The 19,593-nt window shown below is 39.9% G+C and overlaps 2 protein-coding genes across 4 annotated transcripts; one reads left to right on the top strand and one right to left on the bottom strand.

The window, feature by feature from the left end:
* Positions 1-695: 695 nt before the first annotated feature.
* On the bottom strand, positions 696-4,520 carry fmoda (fibromodulin a). The gene is made up of 6 exons (XM_085458034.1): positions 4,401-4,520; positions 3,472-3,861; positions 2,729-2,851; positions 2,489-2,629; positions 2,138-2,405; positions 696-1,852 (listed from the first exon to the last, which is right to left on the bottom strand). Exons 2-6 carry the CDS (start codon positions 3,832-3,834, stop codon positions 1,701-1,703), a joined length of 1,047 nt encoding a protein of 348 aa, XP_085314160.1. The 5' UTR covers positions 3,835-3,861; positions 4,401-4,520; the 3' UTR covers positions 696-1,700.
* A 580-nt stretch (positions 4,521-5,100) lies between these two features.
* On the top strand, positions 5,101-19,309 carry LOC146709437 (lumican). 3 transcript variants are annotated; one of them, XM_085456353.1, is made up of 6 exons: positions 5,101-5,200; positions 16,045-16,376; positions 16,530-16,854; positions 17,140-17,325; positions 17,410-17,457; positions 18,498-19,309. In XM_085456353.1, the coding sequence occupies exons 1-6, from the start codon at positions 5,176-5,178 to the stop codon at positions 18,647-18,649; spliced, it is 1,068 nt and encodes a 355-aa protein (XP_085312479.1). In that variant the 5' UTR covers positions 5,101-5,175; the 3' UTR covers positions 18,650-19,309. The 3 variants fall into 3 exon arrangements, with proteins under 3 accessions (XP_085312479.1, XP_085312476.1, XP_085312478.1); XM_085456350.1 differs by having other exon boundaries at positions 17,140-17,457; XM_085456352.1 differs by lacking the exon at positions 5,101-5,200 and adding an exon at positions 12,924-13,173 and having other exon boundaries at positions 17,140-17,457.
* The last annotated feature ends 284 nt before the right edge of the window (positions 19,310-19,593 follow it).

Here is a 19,593-nt window from a genome sequence, read left to right as displayed (position 1 = left end):
TTACTATGTAGAAACCTTGCATCAGGCCCTAAAAACCCTCACTGGTGACTGATACTCGCTTCATGCTCATGTCTGTTATTAAACCTTTGAAATAAGTATGAATTTAACATTGAGAGATAAGATCAACATAAACTTTAATTCAAAGACTTCAAAGACACTTTTCAGCCACGTTTGAAATTGCAGGAGGAAATGCGAGAGAGACCTTGAAGTGGCTCAACCCCAGCGTCCCGGATCTAACTTAAGTGCTAGGTAAATTATTTTAATCCCCCAAAGTTCCTGCTCCGGGTAGTAATTTTCAAAGAGCACAAACTTTGCAGGTGGAGCTTGCAGGAATAAAGCTTCTTTGATTGGTTGAGTGTCTATTTACTGTGTTCCTCTCTATTCAATTACTGAGGAAGTTTGTTATAGCAATATGTGACAACTCAGCAGCCTGTTATCTCAAATAAAATGTATCCTGTAAATGAAACACTATTTAAAAACAACACTTAAAGCACCGTGAAACAGTGAAGTGAATATAACTGATCAAGTCTGGGAAACCTTGAGTTTTTATTATTTAAGTTGTTATAAGGAACCATTTGAGGAATAGCTACAAAAACTTTCTCCTCGGATCCCAGATCAAAGAGAGACAGTTCATACTTTTGACTGATCACCTCAGTATTGCATTTCATCACTGGCTGATCAATATAGGACAAAAATGACACAGATCTTTATTAACTTTATTTATTCTGCAATGGGTTCATGAACAAAAACCCTTTGTCAGGATAATAATTAATCCATGCAATGTTTACATAGATCCTAATTCACAGACCACGAGCCCCACGCATGTCTGATTTACTACAGTACGATATCCATATTATTCTTTTCTCATGGAACAGAGACATTTTCTGTTTCTCTAAGAAAATTTCACTGTGCAAAAAGACGATCTTAAACAGAATCAAGCTGTCACAGCATTTTTCTCTCAGAAAGATAAACTAATATAACCAAGTGCAATAACATATTCTCATGCAGTAGACACCATAATAATGTTTTAGTATTCTACATATGATCTATATTTGAAATTATATATTTCACAGTATACAAACCGTTATTTAGCACCTTATTATACAAAGCAATAAAACACATGGAGGAAGTCCCGAAAAGTTGATTCTATTCATCTGGACGTAGCGTCCCCAACCTTATAAACAGGTTGGTGACGCTACGTCCAGATGAGACTGAAGAAGTCACTTGAATGAGTGACAAAATGTTTCTCCCACTAAAAATGCTACGTCCACATGAACAAAATCAACTTTTTGAGATTTCCCTACATGGATGATTGCGCATGCATTAAGACACGTGGAGGAAGAATCATTACAGCACAGTATGCTGTAAATAGGATGAAGGTCAGAGAACCATTCCTGAATTTCATTCAGGTTCTGTTGTTTTTTTGTGATTAAAGGCTCATTTATGGTGTTTTATCCTTGTAAATCTGAAATTTCAATACACGAGAAAAAACAGGCTTTCATTCTTTCTTTCTTTCTTTCTTAACTGGAGGAATTTCTAGTAAAGCTCACAGTGATGCTCTCTGCAATCACTAATAACTAACTCACTACCTGCTGTAGATATCAACTTATATCTGCTGTAACCTGTTTTTTTTTTTTTTTAAATAGTCCTGCTGTAGGTGCATGTGGTGAACTGAGCCACAGACTGCGTTGTGCACATGCTTAGATCTCAATGTCGAGAACCTGGCGCAGACAATGGCTCACGTCGGTGGGGATGTCCACAAGACTGAGCTCGTTTCCATCCAGTCGCACCATTAAGAGTCTGGAGAAATTTGTCACGTCCACAACACTGCAGAAGCTACCCACAGTAAACTCTACAGGCAAGAGAAAGAGTGGAGACAGCGATGAGTTCACTTTCATGCAAAACTGTAAAATGGCAGTATAACTGTATAAATCACCCCAGGAAAAGACATGTCCAACATCTCATTTCTCAAAATCCAGCAAACAACTTTTTGTTCTCGTTTAATCTAAGTGGCAGTACATATACGATCATGAACTTTCTTATTACGAAATCAACAAAACTGGCTTAAAGGTAGAAAACTGCATGGTAATGTAGAGCATGACGATTAAAAAAATGATTTCTTCAAAGAAACTCTCACCTTTGATCTGATTGGCTTGCAGGTAAAGGTATTGCAGCGTGGTGCTAACTGAAGGAATTCTCTCCAGTTTGTTGAAGCTCAGGTCCAGCTCCACCAGCCCAGACACGTTAAACATGTTAGCGGGGATGCCTTTATTTGTTAGCAGGTTATGCGACATCCTAAAATACTGTAGCTGAGAGAAGAGGCTCAGGAATCCCTCAGGTATAGAGTCGATGGCATTGTACTCCAGGTAGAGCTGATGCAGGTATGCAGGGAGCGGAGCTGGGACCTGGGACAGTGACACAACATCTCTGAACGAGATTACCTTGGTTGCTTAATAATGCATTTAGAAAAAAACAGATAAACAATTACCTTTGTCAACTTGTTGCTACTGAGGTCAAGCAGTGTGAGGGAGTTCAGCCCCTTCAGTGATGAGCCCACCTCTGAGAGAGCATTATCATGAAGGTACAGGATAGTGAGATTATCCATTCCCTCTAGGTCTGCAGGTGACACCTAGGTAAAAGTGGCAATAGCCATAAAGCATATCGTAATGTCTCAACTGATGTTGGACTAAAACAGGAGGGCTGTGAATGTGAATTTTTGAAGATTTACCTTCTCAATCATGTTGTTATCCATTCTCAGGTCTCTCAGGCAGAGGGGAAGGTTTGAAGGAATGCTGGTCAAATTATTGTATTGTAGATATAAACGCTCAAGTTCCCCCAGCTTCACAAATGCCTGCAAAATGATCAAGATGAGCAGGTATAAAACCCAAAAAGAAAAATCATCCTAAATTATGTGGTGGTTTTACAATAAAAATGATGAAAGGGGCCTTTTCAGAGCACAGATGCATTATTGTCGGTTGTGATATTGAAATGATATTACACTACATCTTTTTATGTGTTTGCAAACGACCGGCTAAGTTTCAACTAGCATTCAAACTGATGGTTACAGTGCGTGAATGTGCGTGATGTGTTTTTCAGTGTGTTTCACTGGAGAAAGAGACTTTATGCTGAGGGTTGTAGACCACAAGGTTTGTGGCTCTGATGTAGCAAGCTGCTGTCTGGTTTAGTGTGAGCATGTGCTCTGCTGATCACACTGCTTTACCCATACATGTTTCAAATTATAACAAGTTTATTATATGATGACAGAAAACTAACCACAATATTTATTCATGTTTTTTCCCCCTTTTGGTTTCTTCTTTTCTTTAAAAAAACAGATAACACAGGAAATTAACTTGAGGATTAAGAACAGACAGCAATAAAAGAAAACCGACTCGGGCTGTTAGACACCTGTCAGCCATTGTACCGCTATTTATAGTGATGTGTGTCTGGATGTGCCTATGACTACGTGTTTACCTTCTTGCCAATTGATTCAGATGTCAGCTGGTTGAAATGCAACATAAGCCACACCAGATTGGTTGCATTGCTTAGAGCTGAGTCAGGCAAAGATGTGATGGCATTGTGTTGAAGATACAAGTATTTGATATGGGAGGGAATCGGTGGCACGGTGGTAAGGCCTCGCCCATTACAGTACATAGCAACGGGGAAGGAAGAGGGGCAGTCACACTCGTCAGGACACGCCGACACACTGTATGCTCTGTCTGCATACTGGGAGCCATAAAAGTATCCTTGGCTCTGCCAGTAATTTGTCCAGGAGTTCCATCCATGGCAGAGAACGAGGGGAATCAGGGCAGACAAAAGGAAAATCACCTGACGCATGATGGAAGGAAGTCACTCAAATCTTAACTGTAATGTAACACAGGGAGAACAGAGGGACATGCAGTGGTATTAAAAAGGCCAAAAAATAGAAAAAGTTATTCACAATCACCAAAATGTTCGAGATTTATAATCTTACAGATGTTTTAGAACGTTTTGAAATGCTCAAACATGTGAAATTTGACATTTAAAAGAACAAAAAAATCTTTCAGAAGTATAACTGCCAACTTTAACTAAATCTGTTATTCTTCTGTCCTACTTAGGTTTAAGGTGCAGTGCAGGCATGGACTTCATTTGGAAATATTGCTGCCTGCAGGCAGTCACATTCTTACTGGTCTTAGTCCACAGGGAAACTCAGAAAAGCCTTTCCTGGCTTTCTTAAACCTTCCATGAATGCCAGTTTTGTAATATTCACTCTGTTACCTTAAAAATTAAGGTAAAACATTCAGTGATTATTTTTCCAAAATTATTCTACCCTTACTTCTCATTTAGCCTTGTATAAATCTCAATTTAAAAGAAAACAAAAAGATTTCACACACTTGCATGCACACACAAACACACACACCTACCCGATCAAAGGCACTGGCCCTCTTGTCCCCCGCTCTCTCTCTGAGTGAGTGTGCTCAGGACTGCAGGGTGCTCTGACACACACTGTATGAAAAGTATTTTCTCCCCTCCCTGCTCTCCGTTCCGTCATGCTAGCCCCCTCCACACCCGTCTGTCTGTTCTTGTGCTTTTGATTACTTCCACCCCCTTGTCCAGTTGCCCGCACCCCATTGCATTTGGTCGGGAATGGCCCACAGCCCACTCTGAAGCCTTTTTTCTCCCCCTCCAGTGTGAATGATGTGAGACGCAGTGGCTTTGAGGGATTGTTCCCATCTGCGAGCAGCACATTCAATCCCTCCGTTTCCTCATTTCGAGTGACCCCCTCTCTTTCTTCACAATAAAGGGTAGAAAAATAAAAGTCATACATAAGTGGCAATGATAAAATGATCCAACTTTGGTTCATATGGTGCAAATGCAAATACCTGTGAAAGACTAAAATGAGTAAGAACTTGATATTACATATACTTTAGCTGTAGCACTGCAAAGAAAGTGGAAGTTTTGTTATCGTAGTTTATTGCAGCTACAAACATAAAATCGCAGGTGTGCTGTTAGCAGGTGAGACACTCACCAGCCAACTGTGTAATTTGGAATAATGAAAAGCTGGATAATTGGTTGTGTTTTTTTCTTCTTGCTGCTTTTTTTAGGAGGTCATCATTACAGCTGGAATAACTCAAAGCAAGCATACCTTCATCAGCACACACCTGCGGGGTTTTTTATTGTGATCTGTGTGGGGAAACGATGCAGAGAAAGAAGTACAGCACAGGTCAGTTTTGTTGTAACAGTACACGGTAAAAACCTTGTTACGCCTTGCATGTGATTGTTTTGTTCTTTCGTAGTTGCTTCAGTGTGCTGACAAGTGTTTTTCCTGTGTTGTGTTGTAACGTGTAAGGCGTTGGTTTAAACATTATTAAACATAATAAGATAACCTTAAGACAGAACCTAGATGCCCTTCGACCTACATAAGTTTTGTTTCATTTTTTTTTTACATGGGTGGACCCAACTCTTTCTCGTCTACAACAAGCTTACATCTTGTAAAGGGTTAAATGAAACCATGTGTGACAGTCTCTTTATGTTGTCTGTCTGGTTTCAATGTGGGCCTCTTCCTGCTTCTCTATGTTCTCCAACTCAGCGTCCATAAGAACCAGTGTTTCTACTCATTTTCTGCCCTCTCGACATCTTTTCAATCATTGGTTATTCTGAACTTCTATCTCTTCTTTCTATCCTGCTTTTTCTCTCCTCCTTTGATGTAAGCTTGGAAGATCTATAATTTTTCACTAAAATATTATATTTACACATGGTAATGAAATCTCTGAGCTTTAACTATATGAAGGGAAAGATTTTTTGGAAACACATGAAAATATAAACAGTTAGGTCCAATATTTGTTGGGAGAAAGACAAAATATCTGTAGTTTTGCCTCTGCTCACCACCACACTGGATCGCACAGTCAACGTGCTTTCAGTTTTACTTTGGAGGGTTTTTCAGATGATTTGCATGAAGTTTTTTCTTGCAGCTTGCTTCAGGTCATTATCCATTTGCACTGTGGAGCTCTGTCCAATCAGTTTTGCAGAATTTGACGCAATCTGAGTTGAGAGTATAGCGTTGTATACTTCAAAATTATTCTGCTGCTTATATTAGCAGTCACATGAGCAATAAAAACTAGTGACCCAGTTCCACTGGTAGCTATATCGACGTTATAACGCTGCCTCCGCCATGTTTGACATATAATGTGGTATGATTTGGGTGATGAGCTATTATTTCCTTCTTCAGATTTTTCTCCTTCCATCATTCTGATAATGATCTTAATCATAGTCTCATCTGTCCATAGATTTGTTTGCAGAGCTATCCGGTTGTTCAGTCTGACGTCACTAGCCGTGTCTGGACCTAAACTCCGCTGCAGGTCCATATATCAAACGATCACTATGGCATTACTGAGAGTTGAAACTGTCTAAAGTCTTTCATCTTGAATAAAATGATCAGCGTTCTGCTCTACCAGGTGTAACAATTGAGTTTAACATCCGGGCATCCATGAAAACGAAATTTATGACATTTAACGGAGTTAGAAGTTAGCAGGGAGTTAGCTCGCTAGCTTCTATCTAAATACAATATAGCATGTCCTGACTGCGGGGTTTTGGAAACAAATTAAAACGTACAGCTCTGTTATCACTTCCAGCATAAATGAAGACAGAAAACTAAAAAGCAGTGACGTTTGTAGGGTTACTGAAGTTGGGCTAGCTGGTATATAATGATGTGCTACGTGACCGCTAGCGACACAGCTATGTTAGCATAATATAAACAAGCTAACTTTTTTTCCCCACTCGATAAAAGTTAACGTGAGTGTTCTCGGTGGTCAGGAACAAATGTAATCGCATGGCAGGATGCTGTAAAAGGACCAAACTTCAGCCAGGAGAACAGCTGAGATAATCCATCCACAATACGAGGTTAGTCATTCATATACTGCTGCATGGGCTGGGCTGTAGTTACATCCTAAGGTTTTAAAAACTGAGCTTAAATAAATGATTAGCAGTAATAAAAGCCGAGGGAGGTCAACGGTGATCACTGACTGTTTTAGGAGGTTTTTGAGATCAAATAGAAGAAAATACATAACATTAAACATGTTAACAACACAAAAGCCATATTAAACGCAGACTACTTTAGGCCCGGAAGTAGGATTCGTCGTGTCATCACTGAACAACCGGATTGGTTGTCCTAAAAGTCGCTAGAAGTCGCTAAATGACGTCATCGCCTAATTTGCATAATTGGTCATCCTAATGTACCTGTAACCTATGTTGTTGGAGAGAGAAATAACCTCGTGGAAGAGACATAAAGTGAGTAAAAAACGTCCTAAATGCATTTAGAGTTTATTTAGAACTACAAATTAAATTTCTTTTAGCAATTATTGTTTTTTTTAATGTCACAATTCCAACCCTGCTCCTTTACCTGGGCTTGGACCGGCAAAAGTGACCCGAAATAGGCACTCTGGTGGAGTTACTTTGTGTGTGTGTTTATAAGTAGTTCTAAACCTTGTGATCCACAAAACAGCATAAGAGTAGAAGAAGAACTGACTGCGTTACAGCACCCGCTGCTTGTTGAGAGTAAAAGCGATACGCGCTTTCACGTCTTTTTTTAGCGACTTTTTTTTAGAGAAAAAGTCGCTAAGGGGTCTGAAAACTCGCTAAATATAGCGACAAAGTCGCTAAGTTGGCAACACTGTGGTGCATGGGCTGGGCTGTAGTTACATCCTAAGGTTTTAAAAACTGAGCTTAAATAAATGATTAGCGGTAATAAAAGCCGAGGGAGGTCAACAGTGATCACTGACTGTTTTAGGAGCTTTTTAACATTAAATAGAAGAAAATACATAACATTAAACATGTTAACAACACAAAAGCCATATTAAACGCAGACTACTTTAGGCCCGGAAGTAGGATTCGTCACGTCATCACTTAACAATCAGATGCCGACTCATTTAGATGTTTTCTAGCAACATATAATCTGGCCTCCGTGTTCATGAGTGGAACCAGTGATTTGTTGTAACGACAGACGTAAATTGACTAAGCAGGCTGTCATGAGAGCGAGCAACCTCCATAAATGCAACAAGTCAAGGAATAAGCTTTGTTTTGTATCACATCTAACATAGCAACTATTGAACAATCTGTACATGTTGTCACATTCAGTCTGACTCTTTTTAAGTCAACATATTTCCCAAAATGATAATTTTGCAATCCATTTATGTAGCTTTTAGAGACTCATCCAGAGTCTGTTGGCTGTTCTTCCTGTAGCCATTGCATCCGACATCTGACAGTAAAAAGCTTTATGAATCAAAAAAAGGGAAGAAAAGGGTGACCAGATGTCCACATTGCATTACATCTAAGCCAAAAGTTTCTTCCCTCTTTCTTTTTTGTCTGCAGGCATCCACAGACAGATGTAGCATTGGCAAAATGTTTAAGCAGTCATATTTGTTCCTGTAAAATGTTTTAGTATTTATTTGATTTTAAATATTTCTCTTAAAACATCTGAGGAGTTGTGTTCAACACCTGTGAAGTGAACCAAGAGACCGATAATTAACAGTCAAACCCTAACATGAGGTTATAAGGTTAATAACTCTTGAAATACTGAAATCTGCTTTTATGAGATTGTTAGGCAGATAAAGTTGTGTGACTTTTGTGTGCATGCATGAGACAAAGATAACCTTTCTGTGCCACGGTGTGACACATTCTCAAGGTTACCAGCAGCTACCCTTGAAAGTGAGGGAAATGACTCAAGGTCTTCAAAGTAAAAGGGTAATCTGGACTTTGAGGAGCAACATGTCCAACCCCCACCCATGTCCCCCCGTCCCCAAACTGGGTCATGAGCGGCACTGAGCTAGAACTTAACCCTTCTAGCGCAGACTGTGAATGCCTGCTAATTTCTTCTTGTGCAAAAAACCAAAGAAATACCAAGAAACCAAAACACTGACAAAGAGATATCAGACAAGCCAAACGCCAGGCAGAAGTAACTGCAAAAATACACACGGACAACACACTAACTTCTTTTATCTCCAGCATGAAGTCAAACAGGAAAAACGCAGTTTGTTTGCAGCACGTTGCTTAAAATGAGCCAAAGTGCTCCGTTACATATGTATGGCAGTCAGATGTTCTCCCTGCTGGCTGAGGTAGAGATTCATGCGGCCCTCATAAATTTGCACTAATTTAAAAAAATCCTGTGTTTAATTGATAAGTAAGACGTGATGTTAGGGTTCCTGAAAAAGAAAGTATGGAAGAAGATAATAAAACAGTAGAGACGATAAAAGATTCACTACAGAATTCACTGCTACTTGTGATGCATTTTTTTCTTAAACTGCATAGTTTGCACATCTCTGTGTTTCTCATTTCCTGGACGCTAACCTTAACTTTTACATGCTTCACCTCATCCCTAATGATACACACACTCACACGAGCAGCATTAATAGCTCTTCTCAAGCATCCCTGATCTCCTCACTCCCTGCACTCCACTCCAAATATAGCTGCTTCTAACTTGTCCTCCACACAGTTCCAAATGCTGCATAAAATAATAACTGAAGGAAATTTACACTTAATAAAAATACTCTCAATTTCAAGGTGTTATGGTCTACTTGGACAAAGGGACTCCTTAAGGTAACTTGAACCATGGCACCCTAGGGCACAGGGGCAGCAAAACCATGCAATAGAAAGCAGATGTATACACACACATACACACATATAGATACATGCATGCACACACACTTCCACATAAACCATAAATCACAAACAGATGTTTAAATTTACACCATGTCGGGATCCTCAGCCTTTTCTCATATGGATAAAACGCACAGCTCTTTAAGGAAGTATGTTATAATTACGGGCTTGAGCAAAAATAGAAGAAAGAAAAAAAGAAAAAGAACCAACAAAAAACATTTAACTTCTTAACATCTTGGCATAATTTTTTTTCAACCAGTGTTAAATCTTTTTGAGTTACACTGAGAACAGAGGCGTTGAATCTGCACTGAACGGTGTCCTGGTGACTCAGCATAGCTGCCTGCATCTTGGACTCCAGCTGCAACATCTGGAGTCCAACACTGTGCTTTGGCCCATAAACCTGCGGGGAAATTGTAACACTAAAAGAAAGAATATGTCTCCAAAAGAAAGTTACATGTCTTATAAGAACAACCAGGAGTTTTTGCCACATCATAATTCATCTGAAGTCTTTGAGTTGGTTATTTTTTTCACATTGCTAATAAATCACATCTTTCAAATAGGCCTATATTTGATTTAGTGGAATTAATGCGGTATGTGTGCTTTTGATATGTGAGGAAAGAGAGCCCTCTAGTGTAAGTGATAGGAAATTTAAGGATGTGTTCAGGAAGCTGTTGAAGACAATCCAAGAGAAAGGTGAGAAAGAGGAAAGCAGAATCACAACTTCCAGCTCAAACTATGCTCTGGTCAGCTGATAACACTTTTAAAATAAACATGTAAAGCAGACAGTGTTAAACAATTGCACAACCTAGGTTAAAAAACATTACGAGTTTAGAATGAAGAAAGTGAAAACGTTCAAAAAACATCAGTCACAGTGTTGTATTGTACATTCAGTCCCCTTGAGACTTACGCAGACATGGTAACGTACATTTACTCACAAACAGGACGGTAGCTGGCAGGGACAAAAGACAATGACTCATTAATGAGGAAATTGAACAAGAGACTCCCAGTGAGTCACACTTCTACGATGACATTATACCTTTTGTCAGTGGTTTCATAAATAATCGTGTAATGATCCTACTGTAAACAACAGACAACTGTTGATCTGACTGTCTCATTGCATCACATCATAAAAAACTGTGATACAGTCTGAATAATAGTGATAGTAACAATAATAATAATCTAGGATTATGATGAATAATGTGTGACATTATTTGTATCTAGTTTAAGAGCACTTCATTAAGCAAGGTGAAATTTCAAAACACTTACTATTTAATCTTATTAAAGCCATTGTCAGTACTTAAAAATACTCACATGAATCCTTAAAATATAATGAGTGTAAATGGAAATGTGAGCATTTCTACTCTTCTAAAAGAAAGGAGATTTAAAAAATATGCTGAACTTGTGTTTTTTGGGGGTTTTTGTTTTTTTTTGGGGGGGGGGGGATGTTTGCACTGTGATTACACAGTGTTATTGTCACAGTTTGGAAGGCAGGAAGTGGACCCCAGTGTAGGACTTAGAAGATAAGACTTCGAACTCAGCTTTACTTTACAGCAAAACTCTAGGAGAAAAACACAGGGAGCACGGTGCAAGGAAACACATACCATGTGGAGAAGACGCAACAACAAACAGACAGGACTCAGACAATAAATACACACCAGGTAATTAGGAAGATGGGAAACACCAGGGAACACCGCTGGAACTCATTGGGGAAGCAAGACAAGGGAAGCAAAATTACACACATGGCACAAGAGACGGGAGACTAACAAAATAAAACAGGAAATAAATAAACACAGATTCACAGATTCAAAGACTTGACAAGAAGGCACGGGGGACGCTGGAGAAGCATGAAAACTGAAACAAGAGATAGAATACAAACGCAAACACAAAGACACAGAGGAAATGAAAAAATGAAACAGCAAGGGAGACATAGCTGAACGGGGAGACAAAACTGCTTCGACACAGGAAAACAGAAGGACCAGATAGGGCAATATGGGAAGACAAAAGACAAATGCTGATGTCATTGGGACACCAAGGAACACAGAAGGGAACTAACTAGAACCAACCTGCATGTCAAAAGTAACAAAAATGACAAGAACAGAAATCCGAGGAATATACTGAGTCCATAAAGAGCTGCAAACAAGATTTTTAAACTTTAAAACACAGTGAATAAAATTAAAGCCACCACTCAATAGTAAATAAATATCAACATTAACAGGGACAAATAGTGAAACACTAATGACTAGCTAAATATAAAAACAAATTAAAGGCAATAAAGAATAAAGGTGAATATAGGTAGGTGAACATCTGTAATCCACAAAATGTGATCGAAACATTAACAGCAGAAAACTTAGAACCCAGGGTTTTATAATAACGCATTCAAAATCACCTCCTTGTGCACCATTTTCAGCAGGGTTTCTCCTCTGAGGTGTGTCAAAATGTAATCCTTCATCTTGAGTGGAAGTCGTAAGGAGGCAAAACTGATCGTGCTTGTGTGGCTGTGGTCTTTTCAGAGCAGCTGCGTGGCAAACACTTCCGATCATAGATAGTTTCTGCTGAGTGCAGAGTGAACGTGGACGGTCGTATTCCTACCTAGCGTCGTTTCCACTGGTCTTGTCGCTAATTGTAATTTATACTTAATAAAAGCTTACAATGGTGTGACCGGAATGAACACTTAAAATCTGTTACACTTGTCCACACAGTCAAAATAAAGTTTGGATGAGGTGTTTTTGGTTAAAGAACATGTTCTTGTAATTCTCCATGGTTAAAGTGAAATGATCCATCCCCTCTAATACATTTTGAAGCCCACATGAAGGATTGTGATTCTCCCTGGTTTATCCTAGAGGGAGCTCTTTGCATGATGTGATCAGGAGATCATTTTGCCTGCTTCTTCCCCACTGCCTCTTCTTTCTCAGCACAGCAGTAATATATTGCTGGAAAGGAATGTGGGATCGTTTTCTTCTCTTTTGGTCAGCTGTTTTCAAGAAGCTCTTTCCTTCAAACACACACACACACACACATTTACACACACACGCGCATAGGCACACACAGAATGGTCTCTTTGGCTCCCCAGGTACTTTGTAGCTTAATTGCCTCTAGACCGATCACATACTGTACCCCCACCACCACACACACACACACACGCACACACACACAAACACTCTCTTTCGAGGAACAATAACATATACAATTTGCATGCTGATCAATTCAAATCCAGTTTCCTCTCATTTCCCCCCTCTTTGTGCTTCTTTAGCGTACCTTCTCAGATCTTTTTGTGCGTCTCTGCAGGCAAACACGTTTCCACTAAATGTACTGTTGTTACTGCGGGCTAATACAAGAGGAATGGAAGAAGTGAGTGTGGGAAGTTTATGAAGGAGGTCTGGTAGCGTTTGAAGCAGAGGAATGTGTCAGACGGGGCATATGCCGCCGGTAGCCTGAAAACATATACACATGCACACATCCCGACACACACTCATTCAAAGATCCCAAGGGTTTCATCACTGAGGATTTAGGACAACCCGTCTCCGTTTGTATCTCCTAAACAAACAGGTAAGTTTGTGGTTAGTTTCTAGTTTACCCCATTTCCTCTTTCTGCATTGAAGGCAAAACTGGAAATGATGAAAATCAGACTGTGTGTTTGTTTAGTTACAGTAAATCTCTTGGCAATGCTGCACTGTAAGACTCTAAGGGTGGAATGCAAATGCAACATTGCAACCATGCAGATCAAGTCAAACTTCCTGATGTTGCAAACATTTCTTACAAATTGCTATCTTATACGGTAACTTGATGTGTAATTGCGCATGCATGTGTAGGTGTGTCTGCATATGTGTGTGTGTGTGTTTGTCCTCTTGTGCACTTTATATGAAGGTAGGAAAATTTGTTCTTCTGTCTCAGATTTAATCAGTTTAAATTCGAAGAAATGTGCAAGCAAAAGCAACAATCTGCACACGTGGTGACTGAAAACCGTGTCACATACTTTTTCATTCATTTTATTCTATTTTAGTTTATTTCATCCTGCAAGAAAAATATTCACACAGACGATTTCAAACAGAAATTTATGTTTAACTTTTGAAGCTTCAGTTGGATAAAAGTAATTCATTTTCACATTGAACATTACTAAACAGTAATCAGAGATTGAAGTGAAGCACATGCTTCACTTGAGTACAAGTACAGATGCATGCATTAAAAAATAATTTTACTCCAGCAGAAGCACTGATTGAGCTTCTTTACTCAAGTAAAATTGAAAAAGTACCGGCTTTGAAATATAATCAAAGTACATGAAAATAGTTGAGGTTGACGATATTTCTGCCAGCTAATTTTTGCGAAGGAAACTGAAGCTCCTGCTATATAAGGATAATAATAAAATGATATTATTAAATAGGAATTTAAACTTTATTTCAACCTAACTTTTAATTCTAATGAATGTGCTTAAACACTAGCTCTGTTTGCTCTTGCCTTCATTGTAGATGGGTGACTTTGCCTTCATGTGTAAACAGAAAAATGAGTAAAGTCAAGAGTTAAAGTGGGATTCAGTGGGTGTGGGAACCCTAAGCTAAGTTGCAGTGGTGGAACCTGAGAAAACAATCATTTAGAAACAAATCACAATAATTCATGTTGTGATCTCCAGTAGAATTTCTTTGTGTGCAGACTGTGATTAGCTTAGTGTTGCTGCTACTTTTGTGGATTTACACAACCGAGTTCATCAAGATATCAGCAGATGTTTCACAAACTATTGAGGCTGATTTCCAACCCTAGATGCTACAAAACTGATGTAAAGGTGAAAATTAGTGAGTTAATTTCATCAGTTCAATTTACTGTTTACTACCCTTGTTATACCTTAACACTGACCATGAACACCATGGCTGCTCTGCAACACAATGCATCACTAACCAGCGTAGCCTGCACTAAACTGCCCAGTGTGTTCATGCAACTTTTAAATAACACAAAATATAGATCAAATTTGCTGATGTTTGTTGAGTTGATAGAAAAATTACGTTTCAAAATAACTGCCATGTTACTCCATTTATGCTCCTTGATCTTAAGTGAGGCTCATGATACTGAGGTACTGTGATCACAGCATATAAATATCAACACCAGATATGCTGTCTAGATCATTCCGACCCACATTATCCCCCGAATACAGTGCTGTAAAAGATGCATAAATTATGTTGTTTTTTTGTTTTTGTTTTTTCCCCCCATTTCTTCATATGCAATAAGCACCCGTGAAGGATACCAACAGTAGAGATATTTCTGTTACAAACGAAATAAAAGTAAAAAGGTGTCAGAAAAACAAATATTCCAGTAAAACACAGATACCTAAATTCTTAAGTACGTGAACAAGTATTGGTATTTCATTCATTCCATGTCCAAGTCTTTTTAAAGAAACACTCAGGAGGTTTACACTCACACACTTCTATTAATTTGGTGAATTTAAGAGAGACAGATAGAACAAGATTAAACATGAACTGTCACACCAGTGGCTCCTTGAGGCTCTTCATAAAAACAGTGCAGTTTAGGAAGTAACGTTCACATCACATCCCGATTTGACCTTGCAATAGTTGGAGAACTTCCAAAAATCTCAAGAGCTACATGTCAGACTTAGTATGTGAAATGCTAAAGTTCATGACTGCAAAATTAAAAAACAAAAAAAACACTGAACAAGGTTTCTTTGGAAGGGATTTATGCAACAATGTCATTTTGGCAGACAGCACCAACGTGTAGATGTTTAGCCATAAAGTCCACCACTGCATTCAGCAAAAACCAGACACAAAATATCAGCACAAACACCTCATGAAGGGTTTATGATGTGGACTTGTTTTGCAACCACAGGGATTGGGCACCTAGCAAACATGAGACCATCTGTCCGACAGCTAAGGCCTGGCCCAAATTGGGTCATTTAACAGGATGATGATCCAAAGCACACCAGCAAATCTACAACAGAACACCCAAAATAGAAAAGAACCAAAGTGTTGCAATGGTGCAGTAAAAGTCCAGACCTCAGCTTGAAATGCTGCGGCAGGACCTCACAAGAGCTCCGCATAAATTAATGCATGCAAATCTTAGTGAACTGAAGCAACACTGTAAACAACACTGTGAGAGACTCATGAGGTCATACAGAAAATGCTACTGATTCATGGAGTGTGCTCAGTTTTTCAGATTACTGCATAGAGTCCTTTGAAAACTTTCTTTTTCACATGATTGTGAAAAAAAAAGATGCTTTGGAGCTTATATAGTTGAAGCTCCTCCTCCTATAATCTATGATGGAGCTCTTATGCCTGGCAGACCATTCAAAATTAACACTTACAGGTTTGGCTTATGGACATATTGTTCCTTTCTAAGCAGTCGTACAGATCATGACTTGTAAAACTACTTGTCAAATCTATGATGGTGTTCAGGTTTTTCTTAATGTTTCATTTACAGCATCACACATCCCCCCAGCCATGTCCATGGCTCTTTTGTGCTCTGGCCTCCTGTTTCTGTTGAGTGGTTTTCAGTCTGCTTCAGGCACATTTGTAGCTGATATGGACTATGGAGGCGTTCCTCTGTGGATTAACCGCCTGCTAGGTGAGCCCAGTGTGCTGAGTCTGCAGGGGCGAATGGACCCAGCCTGGTTCCGGGCTAATAATCCGCAGCTCTGCCCTGAAGAGTGTGACTGCCCCATCCAGTGGCCCACAGCACTCTATTGTGACCAGAGAGCTTTAGCACACATCCCTGACAGCCTGCCCGACAGAACTCAATACCTGTTTCTACAGGTAGGACAAACACTGTGTGCATGTGTTATCTTAAAGTGGTCTAGTGGAAACCAACTGAGGTTTCTCCTCAGTTTCCACTACAATATATTCTATATGCTTTTCATCAGTATTAAATGACAAAATTCCTCAGGTAGTGAATTGCATTCTTATCAGGGCAACAACATCTCAACCCTGTCCTCTTCCGTGCTGGCCAACGTTACTGGGCTTCGATGGCTCATTCTGGACAACAACCAACTGGAGAGCGACAACCTGACGCAGGACTCTTTGCAGAGCCAGACCCAGCTGTGGTACTTCTTTGCTAACCACAACCACCTGAGTTCAGTGCCCAGCGCTTTACCAGCTGGACTCAAACAGCTGCGACTGGCCTACAACCAAATCAGCAGCATCAACCCAGAAGCTTTCCAGAACTTGCATAGCCTAACACTGCTGCTGCTGCAGGGAAACAGACTGAATACCATCACAGAGGGAGACCTCAGAGGTAGCGTAATGTGTCATTTCCTTTTGTTTGTTCATGCACACTTTACTTTAAACACGTATGGCTGGAAAATAAGAGAGAGCTCAGCCTGATACTGCTGACAAAAAAACAAACAGAAAAACAACTCGGTAATTAAAAGAAATTGTATTGTACCTAAACACTGCCAGGAAAGATAAGAATATTTTTACGTGTTCATCTCACTAGGAAATGTTTTGTCCTAAAATCTATTTTAGCATCGGTGTTATGTTTTGCATGTTTGTGTGTGTGTGCATCACTTCTGTCATGTAGGTCTGGTCAGTCTGAACCTGTTGGACCTCAGCGGGAATTCATTTTCAACCATTCCCAGGCACTTACCTTCCTCCGTTGAGCAGCTCTATCTGTCAAACAACTCTCTCACTGGACTGGATGTGGACAGTTTTGAGGGATTTCTCAACCTTAAGTATCTACGCCTAAGTCACTGTGGCCTGCAGAACCGTGAGGTCCACTCGCAGGTCTTTAACCACTCCAGCTTGGTGGAGCTGGACCTTTCATATAACAAACTCACTGCTATTCCCACAGTCCCCACCACCCTCCAGTACCTCTACCTGGAGGCCAATAAAATACAAGGTGAGGACTATACGTTCAGCAAAGCATGCACAGACATTGTAGAGGTGTTACTGACTTCACGTCTCCTAATATTTCATACATGTTACCATTCAACAACACAAAGCCCTGCTGTAATAGAGAAGAAATGTGGAAAGCTTTCACAGCCCATCCCGTTTAAAAATGGGCGGCTCTCCTTGCTGTATGCAGACATGGGAGGGGCTGGGTTTGGATGGTGAGGCAAGTATGAAGGCAGAGGGACAGAAGGAGAGACAAGGAAAGAAAAGGAGAGAAAGGAGGGTGGAGGTAAGAATAGACGAGGGGATATTAATTGGTTAGACGTGTGGAAAGTGGAGCTAGTGAAAAACAAGTGAAGGGAGTGCTATGGCAACATCTGTGATGGATTCGAAGGTAAGAGTGCCAGATGAGCCAGAAGCACATGCTGTTCCCCTCTTCAGTCTCCGCTTTCCTCTCTCTCCGTCTGCTCCCCATCAGTTTGATTTTTTTGACTTTTCAGCCAAAACCTGACTCACATGACCATTTAGCGGCAGAGAACTGGCACGCAGTTTTGGTTTAGCCGTTCAAGTTTGCTCTCATTTCTGAATGTGTGATGCAGCAGACAGTGGGGCTGTGTACCAGCGAGACAGACAGACAGCAAAATACTTCCACAATAACATACACCTCATCGTCTAGCAAGCAGCCTGACTGCTACTGCAGTCTTTGGCTGCCAAAGCGCACGCTCTGGCCTGAAAGACTTTTTACTACTGAAATGGCTCAGAGAAATATGAAGAGGGTGTTGTGGTTTCCTCTGTCTACATCTTTACTGCAGCACCTGTAAGATGGTAAATGCAGACTCTATGGGAAGAGGACGGATTTCTGCAGATTGCACAGTTCAACTTTGATCTCTGAACGTGACAAACACATGGCACATGATGTGAAACTAGAGCTCTCCAGACTGGCTTGGTACCTATAATGTCTTGGCAAGACAGCATTAATCACATGGTTGTGACTCTGGTGAATAGAGATTATGAAAATAAAAATACCTTTCTGTCTGTTCACCACAGAGTTCAATGTGACCAGTTTCTGCAGAGAGGTGGGACCTCAGTCTTACTCCAAGATGAAGTTTCTACGATTGGATGGAAACAAAATATCCTACCATCAGCTGCCTCCTGACTGGGTGTTCTGCCTGCGAGTGCTTCAACGCATTTACGTCTGACTCTACTTTTTGAACACAAAACCAACACAGGGGTGCTCTATGTAACTGTCAACCCATCAAACCTCCAACCACGACTCAGCATTTCAATATCCATAATGTGAACTCTAACAGCCCAGCTTTAAAACTTAAAACCAGAGAAGAGTCTGATTATGTGTTCAAATATGTAGATACGCAGCCAGGTGGTGGTGGTTAGAGGAAAACTGAGCTTCAAAAGATAGCAAAGCTTGAACTTAACCCTAAACCAGTGTTATTTATTGGTAATGACAGAGGTTCTGATCAAACCCTTTCTTATACTGCCACTGCAGCCTCGTGGCTTTCTCTCTTTTCCAAGTTCTGAATCATCAGGTTTTAAACATCTGTTTGTTATTAGTGAATAGGAACAGTGACAACCCATCTCATTTTTGAGTTTCCTGAACGATGTGCTCTGGTTAAACTGAGCTGCCCTTGGGCAAAGGAAGCACGTATGAATGGCAAAATTCAGTAGCTTTCCCAGGAGCGGATCTGACTCAGCTAGCTGCACCCTGTTTAACAGCCACACCACACCATGTGGAGCTGGGTGGAAAATGAACATGAAGCATGCTTTGACTTTGTAAACCTCTTTATTGTTAGATTCTTTAAATCTTAAGTCAACAACTGATTTCCATGATAAATAAAATAAAAAAATATATACATATACATCACATGCGTACCTGTCTTTTTTTCAAATATACAAGCAAAAAATAAAAACTCAGTATGTATAAAATTTGTGATTTAATTTTTATGCAGCTACATCATGTCAGCAATGTAATAACTACAAACTGTCTATTTAAACTTTTCAATCTCCCCACAGTGATGTCAGACCTAATAAAGCCTAATGAGGAAAACACAGAATACAAATGCAGTGAAGACCACAGTCCTTGGGCTGTTTCTCGATACCTCGAAAGTACTTATTGCAATTAGACTGC

The sequence above is a fragment of the Copadichromis virginalis genome, linkage group LG5, assembly GCF_057382275.1.
Source record: "Copadichromis virginalis isolate Kocher_CV1m ecotype Utaka linkage group LG5, C_Virginalis_male_GT1.1, whole genome shotgun sequence".
NCBI lineage: Eukaryota > Metazoa > Chordata > Actinopteri > Cichliformes > Cichlidae > Copadichromis > Copadichromis virginalis.
Note: the sequence above shows the minus strand (reverse complement) of the source record. Positions and strands in the feature narration are given on the sequence as shown.

Bases quoted from the DNA above. Each gene is read 5' to 3' on its own strand.
- fmoda (XM_085458034.1), bottom strand. From the start codon at position 3,834: ATGCGTCAGGTGATTTTCCTTTTGTCTGCCCTGATTCCCCTCGTTCTC. The intron at 2,852-3,471 runs GTAAACACGTAG...ATCATTTTGCAG, and splicing joins CTGAATCAATTGGCAAGAAG to GCATTTGTGAAGCTGGGGGA. The intron at 2,406-2,488 runs GTAATTGTTTAT...TCACTGTCCCAG, and splicing joins GTAGCAACAAGTTGACAAAG to GTCCCAGCTCCGCTCCCTGC.
- LOC146709437 (XM_085456350.1), top strand. From the start codon at position 5,176: ATGCAGAGAAAGAAGTACAGCACAG. The intron at 16,377-16,529 runs GTAGGACAAACA...CATTCTTATCAG, and splicing joins CTCAATACCTGTTTCTACAG to GGCAACAACATCTCAACCCT. The intron at 16,855-17,139 runs GTAGCGTAATGT...TCTGTCATGTAG, and splicing joins CACAGAGGGAGACCTCAGAG to GTCTGGTCAGTCTGAACCTG.